This window comes from Spermophilus citellus, assembly GCF_964194105.1.
Source record: "Spermophilus citellus genome assembly, chromosome: 4".
NCBI classification, from domain to species: domain Eukaryota; kingdom Metazoa; phylum Chordata; class Mammalia; order Rodentia; family Sciuridae; genus Spermophilus; species Spermophilus citellus.
Window position 1 is genome coordinate 114,456,917 of NC_138185.1, and position 20,602 is coordinate 114,477,518.

Below are 20,602 nucleotides of genomic sequence, written 5' to 3' on the forward strand. Positions count from 1 at the left end.
ACACATGAGCCTGTTCTGGACATTGAAGGGATGTACTTATCCTAAATTCTTTCACTAATTATCTGAAATCCAAACGCAAGGGGCCTCCTGAATCCTTACTGCTGAGTCTGGCAATCCTGCATGGAGGAGGAGTGGTTTAGCTTCCCCGAGTCTCAGTTTCAACTTCTGCATCAGTGAAGTAACCAAGGCAGGAAAGGCAGTGAGATGCTTGGCGTAAAGCCAGCCCTTGGGACAGGGGGTACCCTTTTCCTTCCTTCCTTCCTCCCCAGAAACTGATTCCAGCAAGGATTTCATGATTTTGATGATGACGACGACAACGAGAATGACAAAAAAGTGTACAGCACACCCTAAAAATAGACAAGTACAACAGACGCCCATCTGCCCAGGTAACAGGTGCTCTTACACGGCCTGTCCAGGTCCTCTGGTATCCCCAGATACAGGGAATGTGGGGCTGATGCTTCCCAGATGTGCCTTTATCAGAACTATCCTGGGCCAGGTGACTGTGCGCTCACACGCTGGGGCAGGGGGGTGCACACATGTGTACACACACGCTCCTACCTACAGCCAATGCCTGAGCTGGAACAAAAGACTGGCCCCCTCGCCTCAAGGTATGGCCACTCTGAGGGGCAGTTCCTGCCCCACCATCCTGTGGGATCAGGCCAGAGCTGGGCTCCCGCTGAGCCTGTGTCCTTGCTGTGCCCCTTCCCCAGCTGTCCCCTGAGAACACGCCCCGGAACCATGCGCCTCCCAACCTGGGTTCGGGCTCTGCTCCTGAGAACTCACCCGAAGGTAACTCTCACCCAGATACAATAATTATCAAGATTTCTGCCACATTTGCTTCATGTAGCTCTTTTATTTAGTTATTTGCTTGTTTGTGTTGGCTGAAGTCCCTTGTATCATTTCCCCTCCACATCCTTCATTATGCATCTCTAAAAAACACGGGTGGTTATGTTTTGACGTCCTTCCCTGATCTCCGTCTCAAAGGAAAAGGCTGTGGTGGGGGGAAGAGCCAAAACTTCCAGCAGCGCCAGGGGACAGAGCCCAGGGGCCAACCATGCAGGCACCAGGCCATCCACTCTGGCTGCAGCCCAGCCCTGGTCTATGGTGCGGTCTGGGTGGCCAGCGAGCCATGGTCACCCCAGGTCCCACCTCTTTTGTGTGAATCAAGTGCTCGGGGACAGTGTCCTGGCATCCTCATAGGGATGCTGCCAGGGACGGTCTCCATCCTGAAAGAGGGAAATGACTCAGAGAGGCCAAACCAGCCACGGCTATCCTGTGACCAGAGCCCCTACCTGCTCTCCCGCCCGCCAACCAGGAGACACTGCCACCCGGGTCCACCCTCTCCCACACCATGGAGGGAGCCCATGGATGGTGGAGGGAGAAGGGCAACTTTTCAAATTATAGTAAAATACATATAACATAAAGCTCACACCAGTTTTTGAGGTCAGACAAAAACTGGACTTAATCCCAACTCCTTCACTTGTTCTCTGAGCGACTCTGATAGGTGACACCTCTCTGAACCCTGGTTCCTTCACCTGTAAAATGGGATAACTCACAAAGATATCATGGAAATCAAAGCTAATGGACACTAAGTGCTTACAGCTGCTCCTGGCTCTCTTCAGTAAAGGCCAGGCCAGGGCCCTTCCTGGCCCTCTGCGCCTTGCTGTGCATCCTGTCGGGTTCCTGGCCCTGTGGGAGTGTGGAAGAGACGGCAGCAAGCTCTAACGGGTTCCAGTGTTTTCTCCAGCTATTCCCAGATCCCTGTTCCAAACCAAAGAGTTACAAAGGGCTTTAAACTCCACACTCAGCACCTCAGAGTGAGGTCAGCCAGAACCCTCATTTCCAAGCACGGCACTTTTATATTTTGAAAACAGCCCAACGTGAACTGGCCACTTCTGAGGGTCAGAACTCCCAGAAGAGCCTTGGGCCTCCCAGGGGCCAGCACTGATGGCCGCCTCTCCAGCCTCTCTCTCCTCCCACTCTGGAGTCACTAGACTACTCTTCCCAGTCCAGACCAGAGGTGCAGGGCCCAGGGGCAGCCCCAGGAGCCCTGTCTTCCCATAGCTGTGTGGCCTAAGCAAGTGCCTGCCTTCTCAATTCTGTGAGAAGAGAGAGGACTCTGGGTGATAGGCCTCCTCTCTCCTCTAAACCTCCCAACCTGCAATCCATGTGAACGTCAGGCTCCAGGTGGACAGGACCTCACCAGGTCATCAAATCCAGCTCTCTCCACCACCTTTCACTGCACAGACAAGAAACTAACACCCAACGGCTGAGGCGACAGCCCAAGATGTCATTTCTGTTTCCGTGGGAGAAATTCACACTTGACTATCTGAGGAATGTCACGGGGCAGAGGCGATGTGGCCGGGAGTCCAGGAGAAATAAATTCTCCACTCCATAACTCTTTCTCTGAACCATGGCACCCAACTCCAAGCATCTGAGCCATTAAAACCCTAAGCATGAAAAAAAGAGGGATGGGAATGGGAAATACAGTAGAATGAACCAGCATAACTTTCCTATGTTCATATATGAACACACACGACCAGTGTAGCTCCACATCATGTACAACCACAAGAACGGGAAGTTGTCCTCCAGTATGTATGATATGTCAGAATGCACTCTACTGTCATGAATATCTAAAAAGAACAATTAAAAATATTTAAAGAACTCTACGCACACCAGTTAAGTGTATGAAAACCGATGCTATCTCTACATACTAACAATCAGTAATCAGAAAAAGTTTCTAAAGTACCATTTACAGAGAATTATGAACTACATAGGCACAAAGTTAACAATAATGTGCAAGATCTGTATGTTGAAAATTATAAACATTAATGAAAGATATGAAAATTCTAAATATATGGAGAACTCTACCATATCCATTGGCTGAAAGATTCAATATCATAAAAAGACAATCCTGCCCATATTGATCTAACCATCCAACGCCATCACAATCTCCATCACAGCAGGCCGTATGTGGAAGTCAACAGGCAGACTTTTTTTATATGGGGCTGGGGATGTGACTCAATGGTAAAAGCCTTGCCTAGCACAGACCAGGCCCTAGGTTCAATCCCAAACTGCGGAAAAAAAAAAACCATACATACATACATACATAGAATTATAAATGCCTTGAATAGCCACAACAACTTTGTAAAAGAACAAAGTTGGATGACTCATACTACCTGATTTCAAAGCTACAGAATCAAGACCATATGGTATTGGTACAAGGACAGACACACAGACAATGAAACAGAATAAGAGTCCAGAACAAGAACCACACATACATCAGTTGACTTTTAACAAAGAAAACAATATAATTCCAAAGAGAAAGGGCAGTTTTTTCAACCAATAGAAAAACTGGACCTCCATATAATGAAAAAGAAAAAGAAAAAAGAGGAAGAGGAAGAAGAAAAATAAAAAATAGAACTAGATTCATATTCAAAACTTATACAAAAATTAGCCCAACACATATTATAAACCTAAGGGTAAAACCTAAAACTATAAAATTTCTAGAAGAAAATTTTTGTGACCTTGGATTTGGCAGTGTTCTTCATATGACAGGAAGAGCATGAAAAGAAACAACCAATAACTTGAATTTTAGCAAAATTAAAATCTTCTGTTCTTCAAAAGACTCCATTAGGTAAATGAAAAGAGAAGCCACAGACTGGGAGAAAACATTTGCAAAACATATCTTTTACATGACTGGTAATTAGAATATACAAAGAATTCTCAAAATTCAATAATAAGAAAACAAGCAACCTTATATTGAAAAAAAGTGAAAGATTTGAAGACACATTTCCCAAAAGAAGATAAACTGAGAGCAAATAAGTTATATGGAGAGATGTTCACCATCATTAGTCATTAGGAAAAAGCAATGTCTATTAGAATAATTCAAATAAAAAACTAACCATACAGTGATCCTACTGGGTGTATACTCAAGTGAATTAAAAACTAGGTTCACATAAAAACAAACACAAGTGTTTATAGCAAAACAAACAAACAAACAAACACAAAACTGGAAGCAGCCCAGTTATTTATGCGGGCAACAACATGAATGAGTCACAAAGTCATATGCTGAGTTCAAAAAAAATGGAGGCAGCTCAGGTGGTGCACACCTGCAATCCCAGGTACTCAAGAGGCGGAGGCAGGAGGATCACAAGTTCAAGGCCCTGTCTCAAAATGAAAAATAAAAAGGTCTGGGTTCAATTCCCTACTACGAAAGAAAGAAAGAAGAAAGGAAGGAAAGAAAGGGAGACAGAAAAAGAGAAGGAGAGAGAGGAAAAAAGAAAGAGGGAGGAAAGGAAGGAGAGAGGGAAGGAGAAGGAAGGAAAAGAGGGAGAGAGGGAGGGAGGGAAGAAGGGAGGGAGGGCAAGCTACTTGCTATATAATCACTTTTGTAGGGTATTCTGAAAAAGGCAAAATTACAGAGATAGGAATCACATCAGTGACTCCCAGCAGTTTGAAGGCTGGGGTAGGAGCTGACTACAAAATGCACCCAAAAACCTGGCAGCAATTAAAACAAAAATATTTTCTATCTTTTATTTATTTACTTATTTGCAGTGCTGAGGGTTGAACCCAGGGTCTCATGCATGCTAGGCAAGCACCCTACCCCTGAGCTACACTTCACACACTTTCAGGCGGGTTCTCTATCTTGACAGCAAGATAATAATTGTATAACTATCAAACTTCACACAACACTATACTTCCTGCCTTTTCAGGGGTGGAGGGCAGCACTGGGGATTAAACCCAGGGCCTCAAACATACTAGGCAAGTGTTCCACCGCTGAGCTACATCCCCAGCCCTTTTTATTTTATTCTGAGACAGGGTCTCAGTAAGTTGCCTGGGCTGGCCTTGAACTTGCGATCCTCCTGACACAGTCTCCTGAGTAAAGTGGGAGTACAGGCATGAGTCACTGCACCCAACAACAGTATACTTTCAAAAACTTTTTCTAAAAAATATGTAGACTGTATCTTAATAAACCAAAATAAACAACAACCCCTATAAGGGTTTAACTGGTTTCTCAGCCAGCCTGTAAACTCAATGATAGGATTGGGGGCCATTTGAACTCAGGGAGATTAAGTGATTTTCCAAAGACGCAGGCTCTGGAGTCAGGCAGCTCTTGGTTCAAATCCCAGCTCTGCCACGTATTAGCTTGTTACCCCTACGCAAATTACTTCTCCCGTCTGAGCCTCAGTTTTCTCATCTGTAAAACAGAGATAAATAAAAAGAGAATCTACCTTCTCAGGATGAAATGAGCTAAGAGGTAAGAAACACAGAGTAATGTGCACATGTGTTCTGTACTTGAATTTTAGCCACGATTGTCACAGTCCTGCTGCTACTGCCATTATTACTAGGGAAGAGCCAGGATTGAGTTGCAGGGACTGACTTTAAGCTCCCTCTTCCTACACAAGGTAGGTCGTACCAGGTATCAGGGTAGGGGGTGTCCTGGTCACAAAGCAGAGGCAGACCTAGGTCCTGCCCAAAATCCATTCCCTGTCTGCCTGGCTGGGGACAGCAGATAATCAATGCAAAGTCAACCCACAGCAAGGAAACAACACAAAGATGAAAGCCACAGAAAGTTCCGGAAAGACAGAGGCCACTGTGGCCTGCCCAATCCCCACAGGCTTCCTGGAAAAAGAAGGCTTTTCGTGAACCTCAAAAATAAATCAGATGGAATTAAAGAAAGGAGCTCTCCGGAAGGGAGAAGCCGGAAAATCCCTCTACCCCTGACTTCTCCCCCACGGCCCAGCCCATCCTTCCATCCACCCTGGCACAAGGCAGAGGGCAGTCTGCGTCCTTGGCATTTCCTTCCAAGGAAGAGCCCTGCGCCAAGGGGAGATGTGGGCATGACAGCAGAGAGCCCAGCACCCACATGTGTCCCCACACCTGGGCAGGAGGTCTGATGCAGGGCTGGTGTGGGTCTTGGGTTTTAACAACCCCCCAACTATTTTTTCCATGAACCTGAATTTCGGTTTATCTGGGCAGTGTTTTCTTAAGCCCAAGTGTTTTCCCCACAGCCCAGGCTGCCCTGGCCGCCCCTCCCGCCTGTCCCCTCCCGCCGGCCTGGCCTCATCTGGACGCAGGGCCCAGTGGAACTCAGCCTGCTGGCCGCGGTGGCCTTTGATGAGCACCACCCTGCAGACTTCAATGTCGCTGTGTGCACGGCCCCTTTAATAAGTTATTTCCGTGGAAAACCCTGGTAACTGGTCGTGAATGAAGCCTGTAAACACCTCAAGCCCATCAAAGCACCCAAGAAGGGCGGGGTGGCGGGGGAAGAGAGGCCCCGGGGAAAGGGGCGCTGCTCCCTCGGGAGGCCCAGACTCCACGGCCAGCCCCGCACCGCACCTGGGCCTCAGCCAACCCGCTGACCAAACGACCAGGTCACCTCCAGTCCAGGGACCCAACGCCCCAAGGACACTGCCCCTCTGTGTGTCCCGGGGACAGTCCCGACCCGACTCCCAGCAAGATTTACGGCCCAAAGAGGCAAAGCCGGCCGGCTGCTCCCAGGGTCCAGGAATGTAATGTTTTGGCTACCGGTGAAAGGCCCGGCTTATTGGAAACACACTGCTCTTCCAATGTTTAGTTTCCTTTCACTCTTTTCTCCTTTTTGTTTTTCCCAGAGTGCACTGCCCTGGGCCTTAGGAGAGGATGTGAAGCTAAAAATCCCTCCTCGGGGTGATGAGGGCCATGGGATCTGGGACTCCCAACTTCGTCTGAGGAGCTGCCTGGGTCCCACCTCCACGTGGGCAGAGGCACTGGACAGAGGGGCGATCCCAGGTCCAGGATGAGCTCTGCCACTTGGAGCCAGGGCCAAGGACAGGTGCTGTTCCTTCCAGGGTGCACTGAACCAAATCCCCCCTTGAGGGCTCCTGACTAAAACACCATGCCTTGAAAAGAGTCTGGCAGAGTATCTAGTAAGGGTGACTACACAGGTATCAGAGAGCCAAGCAATCCACTCCCGTGCATGTGCCCAAGAGGAGGATGTCGCTGTGTCCATTAAAAGGCTGGCACAGAATATTTCTTGTAATATCATGAGTAGGAGCCCAAACCTGGCAACTATCATGGCTGGGAACCATGGGTAATAGACTGGATGTGTCAGTTTAGTACCACTGTGGCATGTTCCCATAGAACACTGCCCAGTCATGAGAATGGCAACCAACATCTATGCAGAAATATGGGGGAATCTCACAAATGTTCTGCTGAGCAAGAGAAGTGAAAGTTCAAAGAGCCCATGCTATATGCCTCTAGTTGTATCAGGTTCTAAAACAGAAAGGGTATGGTATGAGAAGTCAAGACAGAACTCAGTTACCCTGGGGGACTGCAGGCCAGGACTTGAGAAGGGTTTTGGAGGGTCATACTGCTTCTTCATCTGGGCTGTAGTTACACAACAATGTTCACTTTGTGAAAAGTGTTCACTCATGATCTATGACATATTATGCGTCACTAGAAGCTTACATGAAACAAACAAAAAATTCTACGCGCTTGAGGAGCCATACCAACCTGCTGCCTACCAAATACTCTGTCAACCAAGAATATTTCTGGGATGCATATCACTGGCTCACTACCGAGGAAAAAATAAAGCCCCTCTGAAGCAGCGGTCAAGGCCTGCCTGGTCAGCCTTGCTTCTTGTGGCCCTGCCAGGATCACTCCCCATCCCCAGGACAAGCACCTTCACCTCCCCTGGCCCTTGCCCAGCAGTCACGCAGGCATGGGATGTCTTCCCACCTTGGCATCCTTCAAGCCCGCTCTGCTCCCAGCAGCCCTGAAGCCTCCCAGGGCAGCAGCCTTCTCCTGGCCCACAGCAGCCACTCAGAAAACAGCATGTGCCTTGCTCTCCAGGACGGAAGGGTTTTTTAGTTTCTAAGTTTCTCGAGAACACCCTACCTTCTGGGTGTCTTCTCCTTCATACACTCCTAACCTTCATACTAGCACCTGGTCATCAATTTACATAATTACCATTCACTGAAAATCAATATGCACCAGGCCCAAGTGCTATGTCCTACTACGTGAATGTGATCTCTGTGACGTCCCATGAGGTGTTGCCACGCCCACTTAGCACAAGGGAGAGGCAAGTTGCAAAGGAAAGTTAAGTGACATAGGTTGCATGTGTGTCTGGCCCCAAAGCCTGGGCTTTTAACTCCTGCCTTCTCAGGTCCCCAAGTGTCCCTTCATCTGTAGCCCTCACTTCATGGTCCATTTCAAGGTCTAGAAGCAGTCCTTGGCAGAGCTGTGAGGCTCTTTGCAATGTTTAATGCAGCTGTTCAGAACCAAAGGAGGCTGAGGGCAACAGGAAGGGAGCAGGGTTGGACGGGGCTGCCCTGGCCTTCCTGAGCAATCACAGAAAATCCACCTGCCCAGAGAGAGAAAATGACCACACCCCACAGAGGAGCTGGTCAGAGGCTCAGCTCTGGGCTGAGGGACTTGAGCAAGTACACATAACCACCCCAGCTCAGTTTCTCACCTGGGAGCTGAAATCAAGTGAGAGAATAGGGTGTGTCAGTGCCTGGAGGTGCTCAAAGGGACAGTCAGATGTGACCTCATTGGTGTTGCAGTGTGTCTCACCTCAGGACACTGATCACTGCTATCACTGCTGAGGGGACTAGAACCAGGGCAGCTCACACACACCACAGGCTGCTGTAAGATGCCACATACCCCCAAGCCCAGCAGTCACCAAGCACAACCCAGGGGTCCCCCCAGGGGAAGGTGGCCTATAAGCGGTCCACCCAGATCTGGGTGCTTAGCCCAGCCTACTCATCCAAGTCACCTGGGGAATTTAAAACAAAACCAATTCTGATGCCCAGTCCCATCCCAACCATTTGTGGAACGGCGTCTGAGCTCGTCAAAAACTCTCCAAGGTGCTCTACTGTGCCCAGAGGATGGAGAGCCGACGAGCGGGGAAGAGGTCCATCAGGCAGGTGGAGTAGAAGCAGCATGCGATGACTAAGAGATGTGGGACAGGTGAGGACTGGAACCTGGGTCTCCCAGCCCCCTGGCCATGGGTGGTGCTGCCTTTAGACTCAGGGGACATCCCTGCAGCTCTCTCTGGCCTTTGCCCTGCGAGGGAGAAGGCAGACGGCAGACAGGCAGAAGGAGATGGAGTCTGTCTCCTGCAGAGGCTGGGCCATTTCTACCCTCCTCAGCTACTCCCTCAGGTCAAACAGCAGTGAAGACCCCAGAGACTGCGTTGTCCAGCTCCCTGAAACCAAGACCGAGTTCCTTGGGCTCAAGACAGAGGAAGGAAGTTGAGAGTCCCTGGGTACCAAGAAGCCACACCTCTAGGTGATGGCAGAGCTGTTCTGAATCCTCGGGGAAAGGGGCAGAGAGGCTGGGCCCTTGTGTGAATCACAAGCCTCATCCCCCCAGCCACCGCACAGCAGGCCCTGACCTGGGCGCAAGGTGGGAAGAGGAGGGCCGGCCCTGGAGTCCAGAGCGCACACTGCCACCCCAACACCCAACACCTGCCTTCTGGAAACAGCAACCCGGTGGGCAGCTATGGGAGAGCCCCAATGTGTCCTCAAGAGCCTCCCGAGCCTCCCCCACCCTGGCACAGAAAGTCCTGCTCCCCTTTCTTCTGTCCAGCACTGACACTGCCCTGGACGGCTCAGAGAGTCAAGTCACTACCGGGAGCCTATCCGTGAGCTCCCACCTCCCCGTCTAAAGGTCAATTAAAGTCTTGGCAATGATTCACCTTGCAGTCTGGGCCAGCGGCTTTGATGTCCGCTACAGATATGAGACTTCTGGGTTTTGTTTTGTTTTTTTTTTTAATTTTCAAACCCAGAAGCTTCTACAACAAGGTGAACACAGGGTCCTCTCCAAAGGCCAGTGTCCCCCACCACTTTGCAGAGGTGCAGCCCCCAGGCCTTACCCTCCCTGGCTGGGGGTGCTGAGCCCTGCCTGGGGGGCATAGGGAAATGGCCCATGAAATGTCAGGAATTCTTTCCACAAAGGGCAACTGGAAAAGCCATGCGGTCTCTGCTTCCCTTGGCAGTCCAGGGCCATGGAGGGAAAATGTTTAATATAAAAACATCTGACAAAGTACGTTCAGGATATATGTTCTGCATCAAAGAAGTAGCTCTTGGCAACAGCCACTGTACCCTGACAAGGGAACCTTCTAGTGCGGCTCCCGATTGTTACGGGTGCCCGGGGGAGAGCATGCCAGGGGACAGGGGAGGGGCTGTGGGGGCTGTAAACAGATGGTTGTCATTAGGCTCCATCAGTCAAGTACACTTTCTGGAATTTCAGGTCTCCTCAGAAAACCTGCTGGTTCCCAGGTGATGCAGGCTGTCAAGGCATCCTGAGGGGTTGGGACATCTACCTCCTGCTCAAAACAGCCCTAGACAGGCCCTCAACACCCCAAGCCCAGCAGACCCCTCCCAGAAGCTTACCCACCCTCCCTCTCCCTGGTCCTTCATTCATTCAGCCAACAGACAGAGATGCTCTGGAGCGGGTCAGAGCTGTATATGCTGAATCCTGGATTCCCAGGGACACAGAAGCCCCGGGAGCTCAAGGACCGTATTTGAATCTACATCTTCCAGGGAATCCCACCAGACAATGGGGTGTCCGAGAAGCGCCAACACGTGCCAGACTAGCCTGCATTCCAATGCCAGCTCTAGTGCGTTCCAGCTGATGACCTTGGACAAGTCACTTAACCTCTTTGAGCCTCCATTACTTCTTCCTTGAATCTGTGGCGACCTCAGAGAGTTGTAGAGAGGATTTTTTTAACATATTTTTTTAGTTGTAGATGGACACAATATCTTCCTTTATTTTTATGTGGTGCTGAGGATCGAACCCAGGGCCCCACACATGTGAGGTAGGCACTCTACCACTGAGCCACAACCCCAGCCCTTGTTGGGAGGATTTTATGAATGTGTGTGGCACTGAAGAAAGGTCTGGCACAGAGCTCTGTGTTCACTGCAACTATTAAATATCACATATGATGATCCTTCTGTCTTTGTGGACTTTCCCTTGATCTCTTTGTCCCAGACAAAAATTCATTCATTTCATCCACAATGACCCCCCTGCTATGGCTAGGCCCAGGGTTGGGTGGCAGTCAAGGTCCCTCAGGACCAGGTATATTCCAGGGTTCCTTGGTCCCAGAAGCAATAATCCCTCTGCTCCAGCCTATACCTCTGGTGTTCAGGACAGTCTCTCTGGATTTATCTTTCCCCATTCTCCCATCACTCACCACAGAGCCACAAAAAACTCAGATCACATGCATGTCTCCCTGCTGTGCTGTACCTTCTACCTGAGAGGATGTTTAAACCCTGATGTCATCTTGCTGAGCTCTTAGGCATTCTACAAAACCCCACTCAGAATCACTGCTCCATGAGGCTTTCCCTGAACACCCGCATTCCTACTCCAACAGAGTCATCCAGAACACCAGTCCCCTCCCTCTACCCAACTTTGTCCCTGGCCATACTTATGCATTCAGAAAATAATGAGAAGAGAAGCTAAGATATTGCAGGCCAGAAGTCCCAATTCTCTGCTATTCATCTCCTAAGGCCAGGGAGCTGGTACCTATAGCCAGGACACCCAGCATCAAGGGACCTCTGAGATCAGTGACCCAACAGCCCAGGGCACAGCTGAGCAAACTGAGTCTGGAGAGATGAGAACCTTGCCTGAGGTCACGAGCAAAGAAAGAGCAAAGATGAGCTTGGAACCCCACCCCCACCCCCCGACCCATGCTGACCACCACCCTACACTGCTCCTTGGTAAACCCAGGTGGGCGAGACCCTCTCTGCAACAGTCTGATCTTTCCAGGACTGCTGGAGTCCTCTGTGTCACTCCCCTCACCACCTCTACCCAGCCTCAACTGGCCAGCCCAGGAAGATGGGTTCCTCTGCGAGATCCTGGGAAGGCTTCACAAGGGGTTTTGTCCCATTGGTTGGTTAAAGATTTTTTTAAAAAAAGCTGGGTATAGTGGTGCACACCTATAATTCCAGAGGCTCAGGAGGCTGAGGCAGGAAGATCACAAGTTCAAAGCCAGCCTCAGCAAAAGCAAGGCATTAAGCAACTCAGTGAAACCCTGTCTCTAAATAAAATACAACATAGGGCTGGGGCATGACTCAGTGGGTGAATGTCCCTGAGTTCAATCCCTGGTACAAAAAAAAAAAAAAAAAAAAAAGGCAGGGGTTTGATGTGAGTAGCAAATGCTGTGGATTTGTGGACAGAAGCTGAGCATCCTTTTCCTCCACTCCCCTCTCATTCAGAAATGGAGGCCGGGCCATGTCTGAATTGGAAGTGGCAGGCTGGGCCTGGCCCCTGAGCTCAGTCCAAGTCTGGCAACCCGCCCCGACCAGCAGACCTGAGCCTGAGCCCATGGGACCATTCTGGGGTCATGTGTCAGGCAGGGTACCATCTGCCCTGAGCTCCAGGTAAAACATCTTCCCCTCTCCAAAGCAAAACAAACCCCCTTTAGCCAAATCTTCATCTCCTGCTCTCACAGTTCCCCTTCCAAGCCCCTCAACCAAGCACCCTCAGACCCACGGGCAATGAGCATTATCTCATGACAGCAATGACATCCGGGCCCTGAGAGTCACCAGGTGTGTTCTGTGGGTGCGAATTCACTGAGCCCAATGCTATCTGTGCACTCTATGTTTAGTAAAAAGGTTTCCCAAATCTTGCCCAGGCCTGATCCCCTGGTCTCGTCTCCCACCAGCACCCACTCTCTGGTCTCCCACTCCCTCTAAACCCTGTGCTTTCTCAAAATCAAGCTGTTTTCATGCCTCCAGGCCCTTGAACCTGCTATTCTTTCTGAAATGCTCCAAATTGTGTCTTTTGGCAGACTTCTATTCATCCATTAAAACCCGACTTGGTTTGGTTTGGTTTTCTCTGGGTACTGTGGATCAAACCAGGGCCTCGGGCATGCTCACAAGCAGCTGTTCCACTGAGCTACCCCAGCCCCAGCTCAGACACCACCTCTTCCAGGCTGCCTCCCCACCATGCCAAGAGCAGGTCCTAACCCCTTCTTCCTCCAGACTGCCTCCCATTACTGTTTGTGCATTGCCTATCTCAGGGCACCTCGAGGGTGGATATGGCGTAAGTTCCACCTTGTGCCCCAGCACAGTGCCTGGAACACTGTAATGGTCACACCTCCAAGCAGTACCCAGCCTTTGGCTCATTCACAAGCATCATCTCCTTTAACCCTCACCACAGGGGACATGTTGTCACTGTCATCATTTTACAGGTAAGAACACAGGAACAGAGTGGTTAAGTGGCTGTCACACAACTCATCCAGGGCAGCGCCAAAGCATGAATCCGGTGCCCACTGGCCAGAGCCCATGCTCATCAGCCTGCCACTGCTGCAGGGCTAGACTGAACGGAGCACCTGGAAGACACCAAGCTCCAAAGGTAAGGAGGCAGGCGGTGCACCTACCAGGTAACAGATGGGGGAGCAGCACGGATCCAACTAGGAGGGGACCTGGCTCCACCTATTTATGCTTGCTCCATGGTCCTCAGCTGGGTCCCCTAACCTCTCTGAGCCTCTGCCAACCTGAAGAATGAAACGATGGATGGGCGGACCTGTGCCCGCAAGGAGCTTGCCGTCAAGTTGGTGGAGGAAAGACGCCATGCCCAGCTCACCAGTCCTACGTGGCTCCCTCTCTTCCCTGGGCCTGCTCTGTAAAACCAAGGACGTACCCTCGTTGATGGATCTCTGAAGAATCCAGCATTTTGTGGGGACCGAGCAACCAACACACAGCGCCAAGGTCACCAGAGGGGCCCACCTGGTCTCCAAGATGAACAGCTTACACCATGCCTTGCATACAGTGGGTGCTTAACAAAGCATCTGACTGGTTGTCCAATAGGCATGAGATTGAGATTGGATAGTAACCACGGGTCCTAAAGAAGGCTGCCCAGGGGGCGGTGACACACATGTGATCCTAGTTGACTGAGGCAGCAGGACTGCCAGTCTGAGGCCAGCCTCAGCAATTTAGTGAGACCCTGTCTCAAAATCTAAAAAGAAAAGCTGGGGAGACTGGGGATATAGCTCAGAGGTAAAGCACCCCTGAGTTCAGGTCCCATTACAGAAAAAAAAAATATATGCCCAGTGCCCTACTAGGCCCCAGAGCATGGAGTCAGGCAGGCCTGGTTCTCAGGATGTCCCACCACCCAGGCTCTCATATATGACCCAGAGCTCACCCAGCACCCACCCTGCCTGGCCAGGATTCTACTCTCACTCAGGACATAAAGCTCCTGTTTCATGCCCACTCTGTCCCATAGGGTCTCTCAACCTACAGTTCTGCCTTCAAATTAAAAAAAAGAAAAAATCCTACCAGTCATTCACACTTAATATGAATTTCTTGGTTTTTTTAAAAATATATTTTATGTTGATGGACCTTTATTTTATTCATTTATTTATATGCAGTGCTGAGAATTGAACCCAGTGACTCACACATGTGAGACAAGCATTCTACCACTGAGTTACAACCCGAGCTCCTTATTTTTTTAAATATTTATTTTTTAGTTTCAGGTGGTCACAATATCGTTATTTTACATTTATGTGGTGCTGAGGATTGAACCCAGTGCCTCATGCATGAGGGGCAAGCACTCTACCACTGAGCCCCAGCCCCAGCCCCAGTATGAATTTCTTTTACTGGTACATCTTGCTTGACTCCCCAGACTGAATGGGAATTCAAGGGAATGGGAGAAGAGTATTAATGCTGCAATGAAGAAGATTGGCCTGAGGGGACTTTAGAGGACAGTACTCTAGACACTGAGTTAGGCACCAGAGTCCAAGGCACCCCAAAGATACCTCTAGGCTTTCAATTTACTCAAATCCCACCAGAAACTCCATTTTTAAGGGTCTTCAGATCTGGTAAAGCTCTGTGCCCACAGTCACTTGCCCCCTCTGGCTTTTAAATTTTGTTCTGTTTAGTGAGGATCGTGGACCCAGATTAGGAGCTGATGCAGATGTGGAATGAGTTTTCTGTCAACTTCTCAGTAGCCAGCTGACATGAGACAGTCTCCTTTCCTGATGCCCCCACCCTGCCCACCAATACAGCCCTCCTGGGTCTGTGACTGAGCCTCAAAAATCCCCATGATGGCTGGGCACAGTGGTACACTCCTGGAATCCCAACGGTGCTGGAGGCTAAGGCAGTGGGATTGCAAGGTCAAAGCCAGCCTCTGAAACAGCCACACCCAGAATAATTTAGTGATTATTATTATTATAATTTGTCTCAAAACAAAAAAATAAAAAGAGCTGGGAATGTGGCTCAGGGGTTAAGCACTCACTCTCAAGTCCCAGTACCAAAAAAAAATCCCCATCATTCCCCCAAGTAGCTTCAACAGCAGGACAGAAAAGTGAAGCATAGACAGCTCCAGGCCAGGCACTGGGACTGTCATTGTGCAAGACAAACAGGGAGGTCTCTGTCCTGGGGCCTCAGACACTGCTTGAACAAGATGCCTGTCCTGAGACAAAGAGAAGGACCGACTTCCTCAGGGCACAGGGAGACAAAGGGGCCCTGGCTGGTGGTCTGGGTCTCTGTGATCCATAAGGGTGCCCAGCTGACTCCTGGGTGAACACGAGCCCTGGGCCTCTTGCCAGTCCCTCACCCTTGTCCCTGGTACTCAAATCAGGACAGGGTGCCCCCAGGCTCCTTCTGATCACTCTACTCTGCCCAAATCCCCACTAGGGTCTGGTGTAGGGAGGGGACCGGGCTCCTGCTATGGAAGGCTGGGCAACGACACTGCCTAGGCTCACCTCCCAAGCCTGACACCTACAATAGGGGAATTTGAGCAGGTGGCTAAGCAATAAGCCTCCGTCACCTCCTTCGTACAATGGGAAGAATCACATCTTTCTGGCTGGGTTGCGGCAAGGAGTCAATGAGATGGAGAATGGCTGGCACTTATAAAAGTGCTATCACAGAGTGCCAGTGTCAACTGTTGTCATCATCAGCACCATCAGCATTATTACCTGTTCTTGAACATCCAGTCCCCTGGCCTGACCCCAAACACTGAGCCCCCCTCAGCCCCTCCCCTCACCCCCTCCTTGCCTTTCATCTTCCACAGGAACTTCACCATCCACCAAGACCTGCAAGCCTCCCTGAGCCTGTCCTCCAGTGTGATGGCCAGTACAGCTCCAGGGCCATGAGTCAGGACAGGACTCATGTCATACCTGAAAGGGCCTGCATGACCCCAGAGGGGAACCCTCTACCCACCCACCAGGGCCACCTGGAACTCACACCAACGCCTATCAAGACTTCCTTCCATCCCCTGCCACAGGAAATCCCAGATTGTCCCCCCAAATCTTTCACCCCTTAGAATTATTTTCTTTTATTTATTTATTTATATGTGGTGCTGAGGATCCAACCCAGGGCCTTGCACATGCCAGACAAGTGCTCTACTACTGAGCCACAACTCCAGCCCCTGAACACAATTTCTTTTGCATGAAAACCATACAATCAAGATATATCACTGGATTCTCACTGTCCAGCACTAAAGACTATTCTCTGAGACATCTGTGCAGAAATCCCAAACACAGTCCCACTGGGCCTCCAAAGCAGACAAACCCTAATGGTCTGCAGTGGAAGTCTCCGTAGGCCTCCCAACCTCCAGAGGGCGCTCTCTCCTAGACACCAGACTGGGGGAGGAGCCTCCTGTAGGTGCTCTGGGGTCTGCTCCTTCCAGCCAGAGCTGACCCCAGGCCCCAGCAGAGACAAGTAGATTAAGCAAGACTTTATCTGCAAACACTGTGAAATACACATGGAAGTTCCCACCATTAACAACAGGGGAAAGGGGAACAAAAAAGTTCCCATCCATCCGTCCAGACCCCTGCTGCCCATGCAATCCATTCAAAAATACCTTTAAGCCCCTTGCTTGTTTTCACCTGCACAGGTACAGAGAAAAAAGAATGGATTGCAAAGTTAACTCCTTGTGCTCATCTGGCTTGGTCTTTGAGGGAAAGAGATTACAACCAAAGAGGCCTAAAAGGCAGAGAAGAGAATGAAGCAGCCAAATAAAGGGGTTGCCAGAGACCAGAAGGCAGACAGGAGTAGGACCCAAGAGACCCAGACTCCTGTACCAGTGAGCCCTGAGCCCACCGCGTGATCCCAGGCAAGTCACACTCCTGCCTCAGCTTCCTGTGTCTTGGTCTTTGAGAAAGCCATGCTCTTGTGGTCTCCCACGGTTTTGGTGACAACCAGGAGTGGATGGAGAAGGGCTCTGGCTAGGGAACAGTCACTGTAAGCAGCCAGTGATGTGTCACCCTTAGAGTCAGGGGGAACCATAGACAGAATATTATGAGAAATGCTTTTAGTGAAGGCACACTGGTCCCCACTTGCAGAAGAGTAGGGACCCCAACAGTGCTGAGGAACAGACCCTGGACATAAGTGGCTGTGCCACTGATTGACCCTGGGTGAGCGACTTTACCCTCAGTCCCCCAAGCCTGGTGCTGTTCTGAGATAATACATGTAAAGTAGCTGAGTGGAGGCCACCACAGTAAACACTCCATGAAGAGCACGGTCACTCCCACTGCACTGCTGTATGACTTGGGCGTGGGGTAAGGGGAATTAAGGCTCTGAGGCAGACAAACAGACCCAGCCCAAGGGCTGTCAGCCCCGCCCCCCATCCAGTAAAAAGCCAGGCCCCAAGCCCAGCTATCCTCACCTGCCATGCTCCCAAAAGACCTGGCCACCTGAGTCCCCTCTTGCCCTGATGCCCCTGGTTCACCACCAACTTCTCAGGACTCAGGGACACCTTATTCTATCAAATGTGGGGGTCCCTACAGGGCTTTGAAATACAGAGGCTGGGGCCGTTAGACAGTCAGGGGATAGCACTAAACCAAGGTTCCCTCCACTTCCTATCTTAGCATCCTCTGATCAGGATGGAACTTGGAGCCATGGGCTCTTAGCAAACTCCTCACTGGCCCGACCCTCCTGCAAGTTTACCCAAACCCACTCTTTCTCCCTCTGCTGACCCTTCGCATGGGCTCTTCCCCAGAAGTAGGAACAGGAGGAAGACAAAGGCATAATATCTGTCTGGCTGCCTCCCACAGCTAGAGGAGGAGGATCCCTTGCTCAAGGGAGCGACGGAGCTTTGCTGGCTGTTACCATTTCCATGAGAGACAAGGTAGACGCAACCGGTTAAAACGTGGTGGACAGGCTCTTTAACAGTTACCAGCTTCAGGTTTCACTCACGCAGACGGCTCGTAAGCCCAAGAACACTAGCAATTAAAACACTGGCCGTTTTCCACCCAAGGGGTGGGAGGAAAAGAACCAAAAAGGGGAGGAGAAATCCAAAGACCTCCATCCAGCTCCCCGCACCCACCCCACAACACAGCTCAACAAGACCGAGACGCGACGCCAGGAGAACAATGCCAACCTGAGAATTCACCCGGAGCAGTGATGAGGGAGTTGGTGGCCTCCGTTTCAGTGTAAGACAATGTGGAATCGGACAGATCTGTCGGGGGAAGAGAAAGAGAACTTAGTTGGCCTTGGGCTCCATGCGCTCTCCTCTTCTTTCTCAGGGACCTGCGAGCGTGCGTTGGCGTGGGCACGTGTGTCCATGCACAGGGCAGTGTGCCCCACACAGCTTTCTCAGGCCACTCTGTAACCCCATTCCAGGCTGGCCAGCCCTGGAACTCTTCTGGAAACGGCTGGATGCTGTGACCCTGGCACCTGGAAAAGTTCCAATTGCTCTGACCACAGAAATAAGCCAAGTTCAGGGGACCCAGCAAGTAGCAACTTGGAGCCTTCTTGGGTAAGGGTAAATTAAGCCCCTAAACAATTCATAGTTGCTGTACTTAATTATAACCATTAAAATTCTTGAAGTTGTTCCTTCTTGCTTCCTTCCTTCCTTCCTTCCTCCCTCCTGCTAGCACTGGAGAAACTGTTTTAACAAGTCAGCAGCCATCTTCTCTCGGTCCCACTCACACCCCTCTAATTAAGGGCTCAAGCATTTGCTCCCAGGTTAACTTTTTTTTTCCCCCTTGCTCTCTCTCTTCTCTCCTGCTCCCTAACATGCTCACCATGTGACTTTCGATGCCTGGATTGTTTTTTTAAGGCCTTCTTGTGTTTTGTTTTTATTTGTGGTAGGTTTAAGGACTTCATATGGCACGCATTATTGGCTTGTCCTGTCTGCAGTACGGTTAGATGGGAAGGGAAATTCTTTAGCACATTTTCTCTTGAACACCGAGCTGCTACCTTGACAAACTGATGCCTTTTGGGACAAGTACACTTGACAAGTTTTTCCTGGGTCGGGGCCTCTGCTACCAGTGATTGGGTGTTGTCCCCATTAAGGGACAGGCCTGTCCAGGAGTTGGGAGGCATGTCCCCGGAACCTGCAGCATTTTCATTTTCCGCTGACCCAGCACAACCTGGATCTGGCTCTGCTGGCCCCACCTGGCCCCACCTGGCCCAGCAGAGCCACTCGGGGGTCAGGGGTTCCTGGGACAAAACCATTAGCCTAGGCCTGAGCTAGCTAGAATTCCATTCGATCTTGCAGGAATTTTTCCCTTTTACCACATGGCTTGGGGAGCGGGAAGATGAAACATTAACCAATTTGGCCTTTTTTTTGTTGTTGTTTCCCACTTGCCAGATGCTGACTGAGTACTCTGGGTTTTATTTTGTTTTCTTGGTTTCATGTGATCACAGAGGCTTAGAAGTGAACTGACTTTTTGTTTATGAAAAAGCAACAATGCAAGGAAGAGAAAATAATACAAAAAAAAAAAAAAACCTCAGACTATTTATCAGGGAACAAAAAAGTTATCTGCTAGTAGAAGTATTAGGAGGAAAATAAATGCCCTTGGAAAATCTTTAAAAAACAAAGAAAAACAAACAGAAAAAAAAAATACCTCAATGCCTAAGTGGAAACTTCTTAAAGGACTTTTAGCACCTAATGTTCCCAAGTGTTCGGTGGCTTTGCTGCCACTTTACATCTGAAGTAGCACCACCATGGCCTAAGCCCTGGCCTGTCCTGACCGACACATAGAGAGATTTCCAGAGGAATTGGAAAGGCAGGTGCCTTCCACCTTTCACAGCTACCAAGTCCCAATCATACCCTCCCAAACCCTCTCATCTAGCGTTTCCAATGAGGGCCTCGGAGGTGGGCAGCCATGTCATAGGGGCTGTTAAATAAAGGACGCTCCCGAACTCCAACACTGCGCAAGCCTGAGGAGGGACTCTGGGCAGAACCTGGAGCCCCAGCTTCAAGTCTCCCCCCCAACCAGCGAATAGTTGGCAATATCAGGGTCACCACCTTTTTTCTTTTAAGGGCCAGAGAATACATATCTTCAACTTAGCCAGGTGCGGTGGTGGCATACACCTGTAATCCCAACAGCTGGGGAGGCTGAGGCAGGAGAATCGCAAGTTCAAAGCCAGCCTCAGCAACTTAGTGAGACCCTGTCTCAAAAATAAAAAGTGCTGGGGATGTGGCTTAGTGGTTAAGCGCACCCGGCTTCAGTTTTTAATCCCTGGTACCAAATATGTGTGTGTGTGTGTGTGTGTGTGTGTGTGTGTGTGTGTGTGTTTTAACTTTACAAGCTCTACAGCCTGTTACAGCTACTCAACTCCACCACAAAGTGGAAAAGGGAGCACGTGGCTGTGTTCCTGTGAAACTTTCCTTTTGGACACTAAAATCTGCATTTCATATAAATTTGCATGAGCCAGGA

At 50.0% G+C, this 20,602-nt stretch overlaps 1 protein-coding gene across 4 annotated transcripts in view; it reads right to left on the bottom strand.

Annotated features, from left to right (window-relative positions):
- The window catches only part of SMAD6 (SMAD family member 6), a 75,415-nt gene that overhangs the window by 43,087 nt on the left and 11,726 nt on the right, over positions 1–20,602 (bottom strand). For all 4 annotated transcript variants that reach the window (XM_081292202.1, XM_081292203.1, XM_081292204.1 and 1 more), the window contains one exon: positions 18,316–18,393. In XM_081292202.1, coding sequence (XP_081148328.1) covers positions 18,316–18,393 — 78 coding nt within the window. The remainder of the gene's footprint in view (positions 1–18,315; positions 18,394–20,602) is intronic.